The 18,366-nt window shown below is 42.2% G+C and overlaps 1 protein-coding gene across 1 annotated transcript in view; it reads right to left on the reverse strand.

Moving 5' to 3' along the window:
• The window catches only part of Znf248 (zinc finger protein 248), a 50,874-nt gene that overhangs the window by 8,998 nt on the left and 23,510 nt on the right, over positions 1-18,366 (reverse strand). Inside the window, exons 7-10 of the mRNA XM_013353025.2 lie at positions 13,859-13,889; positions 12,802-13,158; positions 12,238-12,314; positions 10,971-11,013 (exon numbers count right to left, since the gene is read on the reverse strand). Coding sequence (XP_013208479.2) covers positions 10,971-11,013; positions 12,238-12,314; positions 12,802-13,158; positions 13,859-13,889 — 508 coding nt within the window. The remainder of the gene's footprint in view (positions 1-10,970; positions 11,014-12,237; positions 12,315-12,801; positions 13,159-13,858; positions 13,890-18,366) is intronic.

An 18,366-nucleotide genomic window follows, 5' to 3' on the forward strand; every position in this document is an offset into this window, starting at 1 on the left:
TGTGTGGCCTGTGTGACCTGTGTGGCTGGTGTGACCTGTGTGGCTGGTGTGACCTGTGTGGCCTGTGTGGCCTGTGTGACCTGTGCGACCTGTGTGACCTGTGCGACCTGTGTGACCTGTGCGACCTGTGTGACCTGTGTGACCTGTGTGACCTGTGTGGCCTGTGTGACCTGTGTGGCTGGTGTGACCTGTGTGACCTGTGTGGCCTGTGTGACCTGTGTGGCTGGTGTGACCTGTGTGACCTGTGTGTCCTGTGTGACCTGGTAAGAACAAACACATGTACATTTATCAGGTGGACATTGCAAACCTTAGAGTAGACTTCACTTTTTCTTAGAAAGCAAAACTTGAAAGTGTTAAACAAATAATGATATTGATACACAAGGAACAGGCTCCCACTAAAGAAAGTCCATGACTGATTAAAATGCTTGCCCTGGAGTCTAACCCCACAGGATAGAGCAAACCTCTCTGCTTGAGGAGACCATTTTCTGAAGTCTCTTGGATTTTTTTTTTTTGACGAGCCCAGTAGTTTTATTAAACCTAGTGAACAGTTTCACGGTGTGTGAACCAATAGTGAACGAGAAGTAAAAGAAGCAACATAAGCAGACCCATATTGACGGTTATTGAAATGATTAAATGTGAACTTCAAAATAAATTGTAGCTAATGCATTCAATAAAGCAAGAAATTCAGAAAAAATATTGAAAGGATGGAAGAATCCAACAGATAGACGAAGTGGTATGGTGTGTGTGTGTTGTAGGAAAAGGTCACGACAGCAGACCAAAGGTTTTCTGCTCTCTCTGGTTCTCTTCCCACTCACACAAAGCACACAAAGCACTATGATGAGTGCCCTATATTCTCTAAAGCTGGTACGACTGCAAAGAGGATGCTAACTCCATTTTCACAGTGTAATCACCCTTGAATGGTGACGGCACTGCGAACAACCCCCGGGGGGGGGGGGACTAGGACTAGAGCCTGCAGGGACAACTTTACTTGGATGACAATGTCCTCTGCTGTAGAGCTTCATGGGGTCCCATTTATCAGCTTTTGGTTGACTACACTATCAGGACACTGTTCAGAATGCCCTCACCTACACCTGTTAGTTGAAACCTTTTCCTCGAATAGGTTCTGGGTATCAAGTCTTAGGTTGAGGTCTTGTATTCATTTTTATTTTGGACTCATTAGAAGTCAAAGGGAAGGATGCTGCCTCATTCTCTGACATGCAGCTATTCAGTTAGACCACTACTTGTTGAGGATGCTATCTACTCTGATATGTATTTTGGGTCTCTTTATCAGAATTCACATGGCTATAAGTCTATGGAATTTTATCTGGGTCCTCAATTTCGTTCCATTGACCAACGTGTCTATTTTAAAGACACCATTATATGACTTTTACTACTACAGCTCTATATTATAACTTAAAACCACAGATGCTACAGATGGCAATTCTCCTTTTGTGTCTGTGTTAATCACATTAACCCTATAATCCTCTTTGTTGGGTATTTGCCCTATTTTGGTATTACAGCAATACTGGCTTCACAAAAAGAATTTGGGCAAGACAAGCTAGTGTAACCTTTAATCCTAAAACTTGGAAGCAGAGGCAGGTGGGTCTTTGTGAGTTTGAGGTCAGCCTGGTCTACAGAGTGAATTTCAAGACAGCAAGATTGACATAGTGAGAACGTACCTCAATAATACTAATGATAATGATTATTATTATAATATATAATATTAACAATTATATTGTGTTGTATATAATAAATATAAATAATGCATATTAAAATACATAATATTAAAATATAATAATTACTATTATAATTGGAAGGGTTCCATCCTTTTTATTTATGGAATAATTTCACACATATTAGTGTTAATTCTTCTTCAAAAATCTGTAAGAACTCTGCTCTGAACCTATCTGGACCTGTTTTCACTTGGAGATTTTAAATTAATATTCATTGGTTGTTAGAATCTATTATTATTTATCTCAATCTGATTTAACTTTAGTGGATTACACACATTTAGAAATTTATCCACTTCTTTTAAAGTTTACTGGAGTATAAACTTTTAAAGTATATTCTTAATAAATCTCTCAATTTCCTCAGTATCTGTCTTTTTTCTTTTTTATTCTTTTTATTGTGCTATACATTTTTCTCTGCTCCCCTCTCTTCCTCCCCTTCCCTTCTACCTTCTCCCATGACCCCCACGCTCCCAATTTACTCAGGAGATCTTGTCTTTTTCTCTTTCCTATTTAGATCCATGTATGTCTCTTTAGGGTCCTCTTTGTTGTCTGGTTCTCTGGGATTGTGGGTTGTAGGCTGGTTTTTCTTTTCTTTATGTCTAAAGGCCACTTCTGAGTCAATACATATTATATTTATCTTTTGGGGTCTGGGTTACCTCACTTAATTTTTTTTTATTAGATCCATCCTTTGCCTCCAAATTTCAAGATGTCATTATTTTATTATTATTATTATTTTTACCGCTAAGTACTCCATTGTATAAATGTACCACATTTTCTTTATCCATTCTTCGGTTGAGGGGCATCTAGGTTGTTTCTAGGTTCTTGCTATTGCAAACAATGTTGCTATGAACATAGTTGAGCACATGTCCTTGTGGTATGAATGAGCGTCCTTTGGATATATACCCAAAAGTGGTATTGCTGGGTCTTGAAGTAGGTTGTTTCCTAATTTTCTGAGAAATCACCATAGTGATTTCAAAAGTATCTGTCTTAACATCTTTTTTTTTCATCTGTAATTTTATTAATGAGTCTCTTCTTTGGAAGGGGAGTTTAATTTGTTTAATGACTTGTCAATCATCAATTCTTTTTCAAAGATTCAACTCTTTGTACTTTTGTTTCTACTTTAATAATTTCAATGCTGGTTATGATTACCTCTTCCCTTTTAGTGTTTTGGGAGGTTGTTTAATCTTATTTTTTTCCAGTGTTTGTAGGTTCATCATTAAGTTATTAAGATCTCTCAGATTTAACGATGTAGCCACGAAGTGCTATGAACTTAGGATCACCTCCAGTGTGTTCCATAGATTTTACTATGTTGTTTCCATTTTTATTTAATTTTAAGATTTTTTTGAATTTTCCTTCTTAATATTTTCCTTGACTCTATTATCATAAAATAGTGTGTGTTGTTTAGTCTATGGGTCTGTATATTTTCCTTACTTTCTGCCATAGTTAGGATTATTATTGCTATGATGAAACATGACAAAAAGCAAGCTGGCTTACACTTCCATAACACAGTCTATCACTGAAGGAAGTCACACCAGTCAAACAGGGCTGAAACCTAGAAGCAGGACCTGATACAGAGGCCATGGAGGATGCTGCTTACTTCATTGCTCTCCAAGGCTTTCCTATAGAACCTAGGACACCAGTCCAGGGAGGGCACCATCCATAATGGCATAGACCCACCCCATCAACTAATTAATAAAATTGCCTACAGCCAGATCTTGTGGAAGCATTTTCTCAATTGAGGTTCCCTTCTGTCAGATGATTCTAGCTTGTGTCAAGTTGACTTAAAACTAGTCAGTCCTTTCTAAAGCTGTTGCTATCTAGCCCATTCCATGTGGTCGGACAGAATACAGATGTCTTTTTCAATTTTCTTGTATTTGGTAAAACCTGCTTTGTGTTTTAATTTGTGGTTGACTTTGGAAAGAATTACATGTGTTGCTGAAAAGAAAGTGTATTTAGTGTTTCGGCGGTGTGTTCTACAGAAGCCTGATAGATCCATTTGATACGTTATTTAACTCTAATGTTTGTTTAGTTTTTGTCCAGCTTACCCATCCATTGGTAATTGGTATTAAAGTCACCCACTATTACTGTATTGGGGTTAATCTGTGGTGTTAGATCTAATAGTATTTCTCTTATGAAACTGGGCCCCCTTGGGTTTGGTATATATGTGTTAGGAATTATAAAGTCTTCTTAGTGGATTGTTCGTCTCATGAGTATGGAGCCTCATTAACCCTCCTAACTAGCTTTGGTGTGAAGTCTGTGTTGTTGGATATCACAACACCTGTGCTGCCTGCTTCTGGTTCTGTTTACTGGGAACAGCTTTGCCATCCTTTATCCTAAGGAAGGGTCTGTTGTTGTGTGAGGTTATTGTTGGAGGCAACAAAAAGATGAATACTGTTTTCTAATCCAAACTGCAAGTCTGTGTCTCTTTATTGGATGACTGGGGCCATTAAGAGTTATTACTGGACAACTGTATGAATGTCTGCCATCTTGTGGGGGTATTTTTAGGCCTCATTTCTTCTTTGTGATTAACTCTTCTGAAACTGTTCCAGGTGAACTCTTTGGTGTGTTTACCCTCGTCTTCAGACTGAAGTATTCCTTCCAGTAGCCTCTGTAGAGTTAGATTAGCAGACATAAATTCTTTTAATCTGTTTCTATCATGGGAAGTTATTTCTTCTTCAATTTGAATAGTTTTGCTGGCCGACAGGTATGGCCTTTCAGAACTCTGAATACATCTTTCCAGGCCCTTCTTACTTTAAATCTCTCTTCCAAATAATCAGGTATTATTTTCATGGGTCTGCTTTATATGAAATTTAACTTTCTTCTCTTGTAGATTTTAATATCCTTTCTTTATTTAATGGTTTTAGTATGTTATAGGGAGTTTCTTTTCTGGCCATAAGTATTTGGGAAGGGGGCTGGAGAGATGGCTCAGAGGGTAAGAGCACTGGCTGCTCTTCCAGAGGTCCTGAGTTCAATTCCCAGCAACCACATGGTGGCTCACAACCATCTGTAATGAGATCTGGTGCCCTCCTCTGGCGTGTGGGCATACAAGGAGGCAGAATGTTGTATACATAATAAATAAGTATTTGGGAAGTCTGTGGGTCTCTGGTGTCTAGATGATCATCTTATTCTCTATTTTGGGGAGTTTTTCTATAATTACATTGAAAATATTCTCTATTTCCTAACTATGGTGTTATCTTTTTATGCTCATAATCTGAATGTTAATCTTTTCATGGTATCCCAATACTTTCCCACCTTCTGTTGATATTAATTTTTAAATTTATCACAGTCTATGACTGGATGATCCAGTTCCTTTACTCTGTTGTCCATCTTTGATTCTCTGTTTCCCTCTGCTGGTAAGACTTGCCACTTGTGCTTTTATTTGGTTTATTGACTTTGTCAATTCCAGCATTGTTTTAGTTTGGGTTTTCTTCCAGTAATTCTATCTTCCTAATTGAGACTGACTTTCTTTTCATCCATCTTTTTGGAGTGTACCAGGCCTTCTTTGAATTGTTTGGGCTTATAATCACTGTTTGAACACACTTAATGTAATTAATTGTCTGAACATTCTTCCAAGTCATTTTCATGATGTTCCAATGCTTCCTCTGTGCTTGTTAGTTTTTATGTCAACTTAACACAAGCTGGGTTCACTTGAGAGGAGAAAACTTGTTGATACCCCCATAAAATCTGGCTGTTGGCAAGCTGGTACTGCATACTGTGGGCCTTGTCACCCTTGGGCTGGTGGTCCTAGGTGCTAGAAGCAAGCTGAGCAAGTCTGATGGAGGAAGGTCATGGTAATAAACAAACTGCCTTGGCCCATTTTGATAGGCCATCCTTTAGGTGGGTGGAGTAGGCAGAACAGAATGCTGGGAGGAAGAGGAAGTGAGCTCAGAGGCCATGTTCCCCTCTCCCGGGCAGATGCCATGAAGCAAGCTGCCAGGTCAGACATGCTGAATCTTTCCCAGTAAGACTGATGCTACACAGATTATTAGAGATGGGTTGATCGGGATATGAGAATTAGCCTGTAAGGACTAGAGTTAATGGGCCAAGTAGTGTTTAAATGAATACAGTGGCAGGAGCTGGGTGGCGGAATGCAACCACAGCTCCCTACTACACAAGTCATAAGGAGTAAGCCAGTAAGCAGCACTCCTCCACGGCCTCTGCTTCAATTCCCACCTCTGGGTTCCTGCCTTGAGTACCTGCCCTGACTTCCTTTCATGAGGATGGACTATGGTGTAGGAGTATAAGGGAAAACCCTTTCTTCCTAAGTTGTTTTTAGTTGTGGTTTTCATCACAGTTATAGAAACCCAAACTGAGACAGTGCCATTTTAGGATTATATCTTTGTTAAGAAGACGTGCTGTCTTGGTATTTCATGTTGTTCTGGTTTCTGTGCTGGGACTTGTGCATGTGGAATTTGATTGGTGGTTGAGTTTGTTTGTTTTGTCTTTATTTTTTAAACTTAAATCACCCTCTTTCTTTCAGCAGTGGTTGTCTCCAATATTCAGTAGAGGAATAAGCCCTAGTAGAACTGAGATGTTATTTTCCTTGTGTTGGTATTTAGGACCAGAAGTTTTATCCCAAATATTCTTCCAAGGGTCAAGTATTGCCCTGTGTCAGCTAGGGCCTCCTGCATGCATCTGTGGCTTCAGCTGGGAGTTACACGACTCTCCGTGTTTGTGGGCTTCACCCAGAGTCAAATTTAGTGCATCCCTGGGTCTGAAGTTTTACCTAAAGCCACTGGGAGGTGAGGAAACTTCAAACAAGCCTGTGAACTGAGTTAAATCCAGTTCCCCATCCTATGGCCAAAGTTTCCTCTGAAGCCACTGAGCCATATGGAATCTGCTAAGCACCAAGTCAATTAAGGCCCTGTCCCCGCCCTGCGTCCACAGCTTCTATTGGAGCTGCTGGGAGATGGGGAACTTCTTGACACCCTTGCAGTGTAACCCAGAGTCAGATCTGCTCTCTACCCCAGGTCTGCACCCTCTCCTGAAGCCTCTGGAAGTTGTGGAATTCTCTGATCACCAATAGGCCTAACCCTGGTTCAGGCCAGGTCCATTCCCTGCATCTGATGGGAGAAAATCTTTTCTTATACATCTGACAGAGAATTACCATCTAGAATATACAAGGAACAAAAAAACTAAACATCAAGGAAAGAAATTACCCAATTAAAAGATGTGTGTGGACTGAACAGAGTTCACAAAAGAATATAAATGGCTAGGAAACATTTTTCTTAAACACCAAAATACTTCGCTACCAGGGAAAACAAGATTCCGCCTTATGCGCCTCAGAATGGTAATAATCAAGAATGCAACTGATAACAAGCCCAAGCTGGCATGGGCTTAGGAAAAGAGGAGCCTTATACTGTATTCCCCTCTGTATACTGTGAATACCATTGGTTAATAAAGAAACTGTCTTGGGCCTGTGTAGGGAATAGAGGTAGGCGGGAAATGCTGGGAGGAAGAAGACAGAGACAGAGAGAGAGAAGCCATGTAGCCCCGCTGGAGAAAGATGCCGGAACTTTATCAGGTAAGCCATAGCCATGTGGCGATACACAGATTAATGGAGATGAGTTAAATTTATACATAAGAGTAAGCCAATCAGAAGCTAGAGCTAATAGGCTAAGCAGTGATTTAATTAATACAGTTTCTGTGTGATTATTTTGGGTCTAAGCTAGCCAGGTGGCCGGCAACCAACAAGCCTCCTTCTTCCAACATGAAGGTGATCTTAATGAAGTCTCCAAATAATAGGGGAGATGCAGTCCCAACTGGCCATTTCTTGTCACCAAACAAAGTTTTCAGTACTAGCACTAGGTTACATTCAATTGAGCTATTGTCCTATGGAAATTCCCAAAAAGCCAGGTTATTGCCAAGACAATATGCTGCACTCCAAAAACTGACAGCAAAGTCCCACTGCTGATGACAACACCTGCACAACCCACCGAACATTGAGAGGTCGAGCTGGTGCCTACATAGAACCTTCACCCTTATATCCTAGTGTCTTTGGTACTCTGCAAGCTACCAAAAGAGAAATGTAAACAGCAACCCAGCCACAAACCCTTTGATTTACAATCTCTCCTGTCTGCACAATATGTTAGGGCAATGGTGGCACAAAGCTTGTGGGAGTAACCAATCAATGTCTGGTTTGACTTAAGGTCCACTCCATGAGATAGAACCCATGCCCTACAATGCTTGCATGACAAAGAACCAGAGACTAGATAGCCCAGAGACCTAGGGCAAAATTATATACTACTTTTTTTAAAAAAAACAAAGCAGTGATAAAATGATTCCTAATGATATTCTGCTATATTCATAAATCAATGACTTATTCAGCCATCATTAGAGAATCCTCCTGCAGTTGATGGGAACAAATAGAGACCCAAAGCCAGACATTATGCAGAGAGAGAGAGACCTTGGAACACATAACTCTAAAATGGATGTCTCCATCAAATCCCTCCCCTCAGAGTTCAGGGAACCCCGAGGAAGAGGAGGAAACAGTGTAAGAGCCAGAGCAGATGGAGGATACCAAAAATCAGCTGAGCAAAACTCATGTGAGCTCAGAGAGACTGAAGCAGAGAGCACAGGGTGTGCACAAGTCTGCAGCAGGTCCTCACATGCACACTATGGCTTCCAGTTTAGTGTTTCTATGGGACTCCTCAGTGTAAACAAGTGGGTCTCTGATTCCTGTGCCTTCTCCTGGGCTCTTTTCCTTCTGCTGGTTTGCCATGTCCAATTTTGACGTTATGATCTTTGTTTTAGATTATTTTATTTTACTTTGTTACATTTTGCTGTTATCTTAGAAGTGTTTTTTAACGTGGATTTGGAGGGGAGGGAAGGTGGGAAGGAACTGGGAAAAACAGAAAAAGGGGAAACTGTAATCAAGATATATTGTAAGGGATCTGAGGGAGGTAACAAGTGTAATTGGAATCCCACAAGTGAAGAATATTTGAAGAAAAAGAATGGCTGACAATTTCCCCCAAATGAGAGGCATTACACTTCAAAATTGAAATCCCCTAGAAATACAAGAAAAAGACCTATAGCAAACCAAACCAAGTTATATCAGGTAGTAACCATTGAGAGAGCCAGTGTCTATATGGTTTTACTTTAAAGTTTAAGAAACAAGGCAAAGAGTTACAGCTGAAGCACAAAACTGGTAGAAGGCAAGGAAATGCGGGAAAGAACAAATATTTCATTAAGTATACAGCTCAGTGAGTCTCTAGAGCCCTATACCAAAGATGCACTGTAGATTAGCCTTAAAAGCTCAGTAGCAGAGTATTCATTGAGTGTACTTAAGGCCCCGGAGTTAATCTACAAAGGAAAGAAGAGAGGAGGGAGAGAGGAAGGAATGGGGAAGAAAAGGAAGAGAGAAATTCAGGGCTCCATCTCCATCCACTATCTCAGAACACATGTTAAGATGATGTCAGAGATTCACAGGTTAGCCTGCGTTTGAGAAGTCCTAAGATCAGCTTTGTAAATAAAAAAGAAAGGGATATATAAGGACAGTCGTGCATATTTTTTAATTGAATCAACACTATAAAACACTTAAGTGGCTATTACAAAATGATTAACTATGGTAGGATGACCAGACATTTGTGTCTGGAATTGCCCCAAAATTTGCCAACTGACCTAGCCTAACTACCTATAGAATCTGTTTCATGCTCAGTGGAAATGTCTCAAGAAGAAAAATCACCTGTCTACAGGGAGGAGGAAGAGTGGAGTGGGGAGGAGCATATACCTTCATATCTTTTGTATCAGTCCTCATCCCTTCAGAATTTTACATTTTATTAGCACACTGGTCTAAATGTTAGTATATTACTAACTCAAAAACATTAAGAAAAAAAAAAAACAAGACAACTGAAACCCATAAACAAAGAGCAGAGGATCAAGGATGAAAGCAATGTCTGGGGCAAAAAAAAAAAAATGACTTCATAAGGGTCAGAAACACAAGTTTAGAACACAGTGTTCCAACAACAGAAAGCACTTTCAAAATCAATCTCTCTCTCTCTCTCTCTCTCTCTCTCTCTCTCTCTCTCTCTCTCTCTCTCTCTTTCTCTCTCTCTAATGTGTGTGTGTGTGTGTGTGTTTGTGTGTGTATTTGAGTTTTGCTTTTTGTTGTTGCTTTTCTTAAATATTTGGGGGGGGGCAGGGAGAAAGAACATGAAGTTGAGTGGGGAGAATCTGGAAGGAGTTGAAGGAGGGAAAGAAATAAATAGAAATATATTGTATGAAAACATTTTTAAATAAAAAAAAAACCTTTTAAAACAGTCCATTGTCAAAAGTACTGATGATGCTGACGGTCAAGAATGGCAAAGGCAAGACTGTTCACTGGCTGGCCCTGAAGACAATTTAGTGGGCCTTTGCAGAACTGACTCAGGTGAATGGTAATATGGTGTGGAAAGTCCTTCTGTGCATGTGTTGCTTTCACTGGTTAATGAATAAAGAAGCTGCCTTGACCTGTGATAGGGCAGAGTAGAGCTAGGCTGGAAAACTAAACTGAATGCTGGGAGAAAGGAGGCAGAGTAGGGAGAAGCCATGGAGCCCTGCCGGATGATGGAACCTTGCTGGTAAGCCACAGCCATGTGGCGGTACATAAATTAATAGAAATGGGTTAATTTAAGACATAAGAGCTAGCCAATAAGAAGCTAGAGATAATAGGCCAAGTAGTGATTTAATTAATACTGTTTCTGTGTGATTATTTTGGTTCTGGGCAGCCAGGAATGAATAAGTGGCCTCTGCCTACAGTGGTGAGGGGATAAGGCCTTATTTTTCAGGGTGAATGTAAAGGAGAAATGTATGAACATAAGCTGCCTGCATGCACATTTGCCTAGGAGCACAAATGAACGGGCTAGACATTTAGGAGAGCTGCTTTGAGACTACATGGGATGGAGACACCTCCACCTACTTTAGTGTTTGTTCCTGAACAAACAGGGGCACCAGAACAGTCTGCTCCAGCCTCAGTGTTGGGACCGACCTGACACACACAGGCTCTGCTCTGGCCCTTTACAAGACATGGTTATAGGAAACATATCATAATCACCTCAGTGTGACGACCAGAAAACACAGAGCCGTTTCCACAACCCGAATACTCCCATAAGCTTAAAAATCTTCCATCTAATTCTGTCAATTCTCCTAATTCAAATTTTTCTGTGGCTGTACAATTCTGCCTATTTTTATGTTCTCATTAAAAAAAAACACACACACACAAATTCTTAAAACAAAATGGGAATAAGTAAGCCAAAAACTCACCTGGGATTTGTTCATTTTCTGCTCTGAGTGGAGGAGGGAAGAGCTGAGGGAAAAGGAAGAAGGAAGTCAGGAGAGATGTGGCCTGCCCTGCAGTTCCTGAACTCACATGTGGATGCAGGGCCATGCAAGGTGTTTTTAAGTCAAGTGTGGCCCTAAGATGTGTCAAGTTTAGATATTTTTCACTGAATGACTACAAACACCTGTTTCTTATTATCACCCATCTTAAAGAAAAATTAAACAGATGAGAAGATCTTTTTAATTCACCAAATAATAATCTAAAGGAGGAAATGCCATGGCTTTGTTCAGACTGATAATCAAGGGGAGGAAGGGGGAAATCAGGACATATTGTTTATCTGACACCATTAATCCCTGGAAGTCAGATAATGCAAGAAAATTTGAGAAAAGGGATGGGATTTTTATTTTTTTTTTAATTTTTTATTGAGAAAAAGAAAAAAAAAGTTTCCGCCTCCTCCCAGCCTCCCATTTCCCTCCCCCTCCTCCCACCCTTCTCCCCTTCCCCCCACTCCTCTCCCCCTCCCTCTCCAGTCCAAAGAGCAGTCAGGGTTCTCTGCCCTGTGGAAAGTCCAAGGTCCTTTCCCCTCCGTCCATGTCTAGGAAGGAGAACATCCAAACTGGCTAGGCTCCCAAAAGCCAGAACATGAAGTAGGATCAAAACCCCGTGCCATTGTCCTTGGCTTCTCATCAGCCCTCATTGTTTGCCTTGTTCAGAGAGTCCGGTTTTATCCCATGCTTTTTTAGTCACAGTCCAGCTGGCCTTGGGATTTTTAAAGCAAGATAAAAATTTCAAAATGTGTCCCAAGTTGCTTCTTGCCAATTCTCTTGATAAGAAGCTTTGAATGACAAGTGACTATTGTACAACCATCTGCAGATGACAAATGCACAACCATCTGCATCACTAAAAACTTACAAGATATTCTTAGATTTTCAGGCTTAACGAAAAAAAAAAAAAACTCTAAAACTGAGTAATTCCAGGATCCATCTACACCATCCGGTGGACATTTATGGCCAGATAAGTATGACCCTCAACATCTCCCTTCCTGCCACCTTTGGATGAGTCTGTCGGTGTCTAGAAACAGCCCCTCCATAGTTAACAAGGTAGGAGGGGTGCATGGGATGTTCAGGAAGGAGGGCGACAGCAATTCCGGACCTGTGGCTGGTGAGCCTTTCACCCCCAAGTGGCATTCCCTGTGCAGTCTGGGTGCACCCATCTCTCTTAACTCCAGCTCACCTCTCTCCTTAAACTTGCCTCAGACTTTCGGCAGGCACACAGTCTTCCATGGTTTCAGGATATTGTGTCATTACACACAACAAATGAGCAAAATATCAAATTCAAAACGGGGATTCCAAGTGTTTGAGGGGCAGAAGGCTAGCTAGGCCGGCTCTTTCCTCTTCCACTCCAAACACTGCGCCCTAGGGACCAGTCCAAAGGCCCGCGGCAAGGGTGGGCTCCCTGTGACCCTCACAGGGTATTTCCTGCACAAGAAGTAGTTACAGCTTTAAAAAAAAAAAGAAAAGAAAAAAAAAAGAAGTATTCGTAATAATCACATTGTGCAGAAAAGGTAACGGAGTCCCGAGTGGGTTATCCTGTCCCAGTAATTCATTCACTCCGGACCAGAGTGGTCCATCCGCCCCTACATCCCAGCATCTGGCCCCAGGAGCCAGAGGACGAACGCGTCACCGCACCACGCTCACGCCACGCTAACTCCTCACGTTCCCTCCCTACAACCCCGCACCGTCCCCGCCTGCTGCACAAAACGCGCACGCGCAGCACCCGCTAGCGGCCCTAGGTTTGCTCTGCAGAGGTGCAGACCATCTGGACCCCCGCAGCCCGAACCCCGGCGTCCGAATGCACCCCAGACCGGCCCCCCGCGGATCCCTGTTTGCTGCCGACAGCGGTCCCATGGCCCCGAGCTCCCAGAACCCTCCGCCCTTGCCGCCGTGTAGGACTCACCCGCCGCTCCCGCAGTGCGCGGAGCCGAAGGTCAAGAAATGATCCCAGGAGGGACGCAAGGCCGGGCATCGACCAGGAGCCGAAATGCAGCCCGCGCATGCGCAGGGGAAGGGGCGGTGCGCCCTTCTGTGCTAAGAATGGGGTCCCTATGTCCAGTGTTGGAAGGAGTGTTGCCTGGAGAACTGAGTCAGCTCTTGTCTCTGTTGTAAAATGATGCTATTGACGGCGTCTAGGAACCAGAGTTTTCAGAATTAAAGGCATTTACAGTATTAACACAAACCTTGCCAGACTCATTTCTCAGGACAGGTCTTTCTGGGACACCATGCCAGCTTCTGTATCTTTATTCCTCCTATCTAGAGCCAACATTCTGTCAGTACCCAGGGCATTGAGAATCAAATCAGAATATTTTTTACATTCAAAAAGAAGAAAAGATGTGCTTAAATTTATGTTGGAATGTCAACTGGTGTGGTTAAGGTCTTGGTCGTGTAGAGATTTCATGGATTAACTCATAAATCCGGGCAGGACAGAAACCTCTGTCAACAGCGTGGCTTCTCTGTTATACCTAGAAGGCACAGTGTCACATCAGACTTTGTGGTCCTATGGCCCTACAAAAATCTCTGCCAGGTCTTCTGCAGTGTCACCTGAGCCTTAGGTGCAAGGGTCGTGTTGTATCACTTGTTGCAAGGAACTCCACCCTCAGTTGCTCTCTGTGATTTGGTAAGTTGTAACCTTCAGTAATAGTTTCCTGCTACTGTAGAAGAAGGCTCTTTGATAAGGGGTGAGGTCTACACTTACTTGTTGGTATAAAGATAAGTTTTTGGGGTACAGTTGGGAATTATACTAGTTTAGGGAAGTGGCAGTAGTTGTTCTACAAGGTCCATGCCCTCACCAGTCACATGCTGTTGGCTGGGTTTACAGTGTCAGGCAGAGTTACTCTCCTGTCATCTCTGGAAGAGTTACAAGCAATTAACAACTGCCGAGAGGGAAAATTCATCTTCCCTGGAAACGAGCCCTCTGTTTATCCAATACCAGTGATCAGCCCAGAAGTATATGCTTGTAGGTAACACTGAAGGGTCTCAGTGTTGTGTTTATATGTTTGTTTATAGGTAAAAACAATGGTTAAAGAAGAAAAGGCTGTGCAGGAAGGGGAGCTAGATATGGAAGAGGTAGGAAGCAGGGAGGAGAGTATAGTGATATTTTATTTGTGTTTTTAGAAATAAAGCTTGTCTGAAGATCAGAGCGCAGAGCTAAGTCACTAGAGATCAAGTGGCACTCCTGGTGTGGTGGCACACACCTTTAATCCCAAAACTCAAGGCCACCCCCTGGACTACGCAAGATTGAATCTGTCTAAAAAGAGAAATAGAACTCACACAAAGGTGTTCCCAGCACTTGGGAGTCACACACCTTCAATCCCAGCACTAGGGAGGTGGAGACAGGAGTGATATGGCTGGGCAGGGAGAGGTATATCAGGCAGGAGGAGACAAGAGCTCTTTGCAGTCTTTGGTTTAGTGGAGCGCATTGCAGTCTGCAGTCACAATGAGGACAGGATCTCCCCTTTGTCTGAGCCTGGATAGGGGGTAAGAGCTCTCTAGTGGCTTGGCTGCTTTGTACTTTTGATCTTCAGCTTGAACCCCAATGCCTGTCTCTGGGTTTTTATTAGTCATGCTACAGGAGAGGGAATGGGGGAAACAGGTAAAATTTTAATTAAATCAAAAAATTAATTTATGCATGTGAAACAAATTTAACTAAAATCCTGGAAAATAATCTAAACTGAAAGAACATCTAGTATCCACATGAGTATTTCTGGAACAAGGAGAGAGACAAGCAACCAATTTGTACCAAATAACACAAAAAGGATAGGCTTCCAATCCCCAGCAAGATCAAGAGTTATGTCATTTTCTGCTACAGAGCCAGGTCAAAGCCCTCCTGGGCTACAGGAAATTCAAATCTTAAGAAATAAGTACTCCAATGTGGGTCTCTGTCTCAGTCTCCTTTCATGGCCTGATGAAGCTTAATATTCAGAAGGATGCCTATTTGTTTTTCTTTGTGTTCACCTTCTTATTTAGCTTCTCTAGGATCACGAATTATAGGCTCAATGTCCTTTATTTATGGCTAGAAACAAAATATGAGTTAGAACATCCCATGTTCCCCTTTTTGGGTCTGGCTTACCTTACTCAGGATAGGAGCACCGGACTGAAATCTCAAGGTCCAAATCAGGAGCAGGAGAGAGAGCACGAGCAAGGAACTCAGGACCGCGAGAGTTGCACCCACACACTGAGACAATGGGGATGTTCTATCGGGAATTCACCAAGGCCAGCTGGCCCGGGTCTGAAAAAGCCTGGCATAAAAGCGGACTTGCTGAACATAGCGCACAATGAGGACTACTGAGAACTCAAGAACAATGGCAATGTTTTGTTTTTTGTTTTTTTTTTTCCCCCGACACAGGGTTTCTCTGTGGCTTTGGAGCCTGTCCTGGAACTAGCTCTGTAGGTTTTTGATCCTATTGCACGTACTGGCTTTGTGGGAGTCTAGGCAGTTTGGATGCTCACCTTAAGAGACCTGGATGGAGGTGGGTGGTCCTTGGACTTCCCACAGGGCAGGGAACCCTGATTGCTCTTTGAGCTGATGAGGGAGAGGGACTTGACCGGGGGAGGGGGAGGGAAATGGGAGGTGGTGGCGGGGAGGAGGCAGAAATCTTTAATAATTAATAAAAAAAAGAAATAAGTAACAGATAATTGCAGATTCCACCCATATTGAACTCATGTTAGCAGATGATGCTTCTGAGGAATATTTAATATAAGAAATAACATGGGAATAATGTTACAATCTAAACTATAGGGTTTACTCAAATTTCCCCTCTTTCCACTGATTTCCTTTTCTTGCTCCAGGAACAAATCCAGAGTACCAGAAGTCCCTGAAGTCGGTCATCAAGTCTTCTTAGTCTCTGCCAGTTTATACTGGTTTCTTGGCCTTGTCTTCCATAGCCTTGAGATGCTTGAGAAGAAATATTTCATTGCTCATCGTTGTGTGCCTAATGTCACTTACATTAGTATGGACTTGTGTATTCCTTCAGTTCTCAGTGAGTATTCTACCTTCCTCCTTACCCTTCCTCCCTTTAGGCTGGTTTGTTCTATGCACTATCATTCTACCTTTCCCAGAATTCCAAATAAATGCAATCAGCTAGCTTCTGAATTTGACTTTTACAATATACCATACTTCATTTTGGATCCATTCATGTTGTTGTTTGGTATTTTAGGGCAGGGTCTTTACCTCTTACACTTTTTATTTCATAATATGATCCAACAATAGTATGTTAATTCTGACCCTCAGTATTCGAATGCTGGACACTGGGAGCTCTTAGATATATAATATAGCCCTATTATTTTTAAGAAACATTTCCTGACTTTACAATACCACAAGATGGTACAGACTCAGCCTGAATTTTCACTACACATAGGCCTAGAACCAAGCATTTTTCAAAGACCTATTCTTAGAGATTTTGAGATCTTAGCTCTCTAACTGTGCTCAGTGCTCTGAGGCAGAAGTTTACCTAAATGTCTCAGTAGACAGAGGTAAGAAATATGTATTTACTGGCTGGAGAGATGGCTCAGAGGTTAAGAGCACGGGCTGCTCTTCCAGAGGTCCTGAGTTCAATTCCCAGCAACCATGTGGTGGCTCACAGCCATCTGTAATGAGATGGGGTGTCCTCTTCTGGCCTGCAGGCATGCAGGCAAACAGAACACTATATACATAATAAATACATAAACCTTAAAAAAATAGAAATCTGTGTTTACTAACCCAAGATAGAAATCTGTGTGTGGGTTACAACACAGTACTGGGGAATCGTGAGATATTTAGCAACAATAACAAAAAAAATGTTTATTGATGTGCAGTGAGCAAAGGTTCATTCAAGATTCCCTGGAAACCCTGCCCATCCTGTGTCAATCAAACCTCATTGGAGGAAGGTTGCAACCACCATAGCCAGCAAGGTAGCAATCCATGGGAGGCAAGAAAGCAGTTCAGTTCAACATGACTAAGTAGCTGGTGTTGGTTCAAACTGTCTGGCTGGGATAAGGTCAATTTCGACTAACACACATACTTATATCATTTCAATATTCACGGTGTATCCAGAGAGGGACCCCTCTTTTCTTTTAGGGGACACTTCCTGAACCACTGTGGAAATTCCCAGTTAAGGACCCATTCCCTGTCTAGTCTCTCAGTCGTACCTTCTACATGCATTGGCCCCTGGCAGCAACAAGCCTACTCCTGTAGAATTGGTTAGAGGTCTGTTCTCTGGTACCTTCTGTGTGATTAGCATGGTGGCTGACCAGATCTTACCAATATCTTTTTTTTTTGGTATGGCAAGTGCTTCATGGAGAACCATAAATGTAGAATCATCATTATGGGTGGAGTTTATAGAAGATCTGTATTGCCTGGTCCAAAAAGTACTAAAAGAATTGGAGCTTTTGATAGTTGAAAGAATTGCAAAGCATCACCCTGGAGTTAGAACTGTTGAGCACTAAAAGAAATAAACTTGAGCCGGGCGATGGTGGCGCACGCCTTTAATCCCAGCACTCGGGAGGCAGAGGCAGGTGGATCTCTGTGAGTTCGAGACCAGCCTGGTCTACAGAGCTAGTACCAGGACAGGCTCCAAAGCCACAGAGAAACCCTGTCTCGAAAAAAAAAAAAAAAGAAATAAACTTGACACGTAGGTTAAAAATGCAGGAACCAAGTGGAAGAAACGGATGGATGGGTGTGAGTGGTCCCTGAGAGGAAAGTAAACAGGCAAGATGGCCAGCCATTTGCTTCAAATCCCATGAACCAAGTCTTCTTTTTGTTCCTTGTTCTCAAAAAATCACTGGCATGTTTGTAGTAATAGGAGCGGCGGGGCTGCACCCTCCGCCTGGCTAGCTTATGCCCTGAAATAACAACACACAAACTGTATTCTTTTAAACACTGCTTGGCCCATTATATCTAGCTTCTTCTTGGCTAACTCTCGCACCTGGACTAGCCCATTTCTGATAATCTGTGTAGCCCACGAGGTGGCTTACCAGGGAGATTCTAGCCTACGTCCATCCTGGGTCAGAGCTTCATCACATGTGTCTGCTCAGGAGAGGGGAGCATGGCGTTTCTGCTCCAGAGAGCAGAGCTGTCGAGTCTGAGCTCACTTCCTCTTCCTCCCAGCATTCTGTTCTGTTTACTCCTCCCACCTATGTTTTAACCCTTCAGGGCCAAGCAGTTTCTTTATTGCTTAACCAATGAAATAAACAGATTGATATATGACACTCCCACATCACATGTTTGATGTTTTAGAGATTTTGTTGTATTTGTGAAGACTTGTTGGTGTAAGACAACATGTCTTTCCTTTGTTATACCTCCCACTTGAGCTGTGGTCAGTAAATCTAGGATCCAATAGCTCTAGAC

Source organism: Microtus ochrogaster, unplaced genomic scaffold, assembly GCF_000317375.1.
Source record: "Microtus ochrogaster isolate Prairie Vole_2 unplaced genomic scaffold, MicOch1.0 UNK1, whole genome shotgun sequence".
In the NCBI taxonomy this organism is placed as follows: Eukaryota; Metazoa; Chordata; class Mammalia; order Rodentia; family Cricetidae; genus Microtus; species Microtus ochrogaster.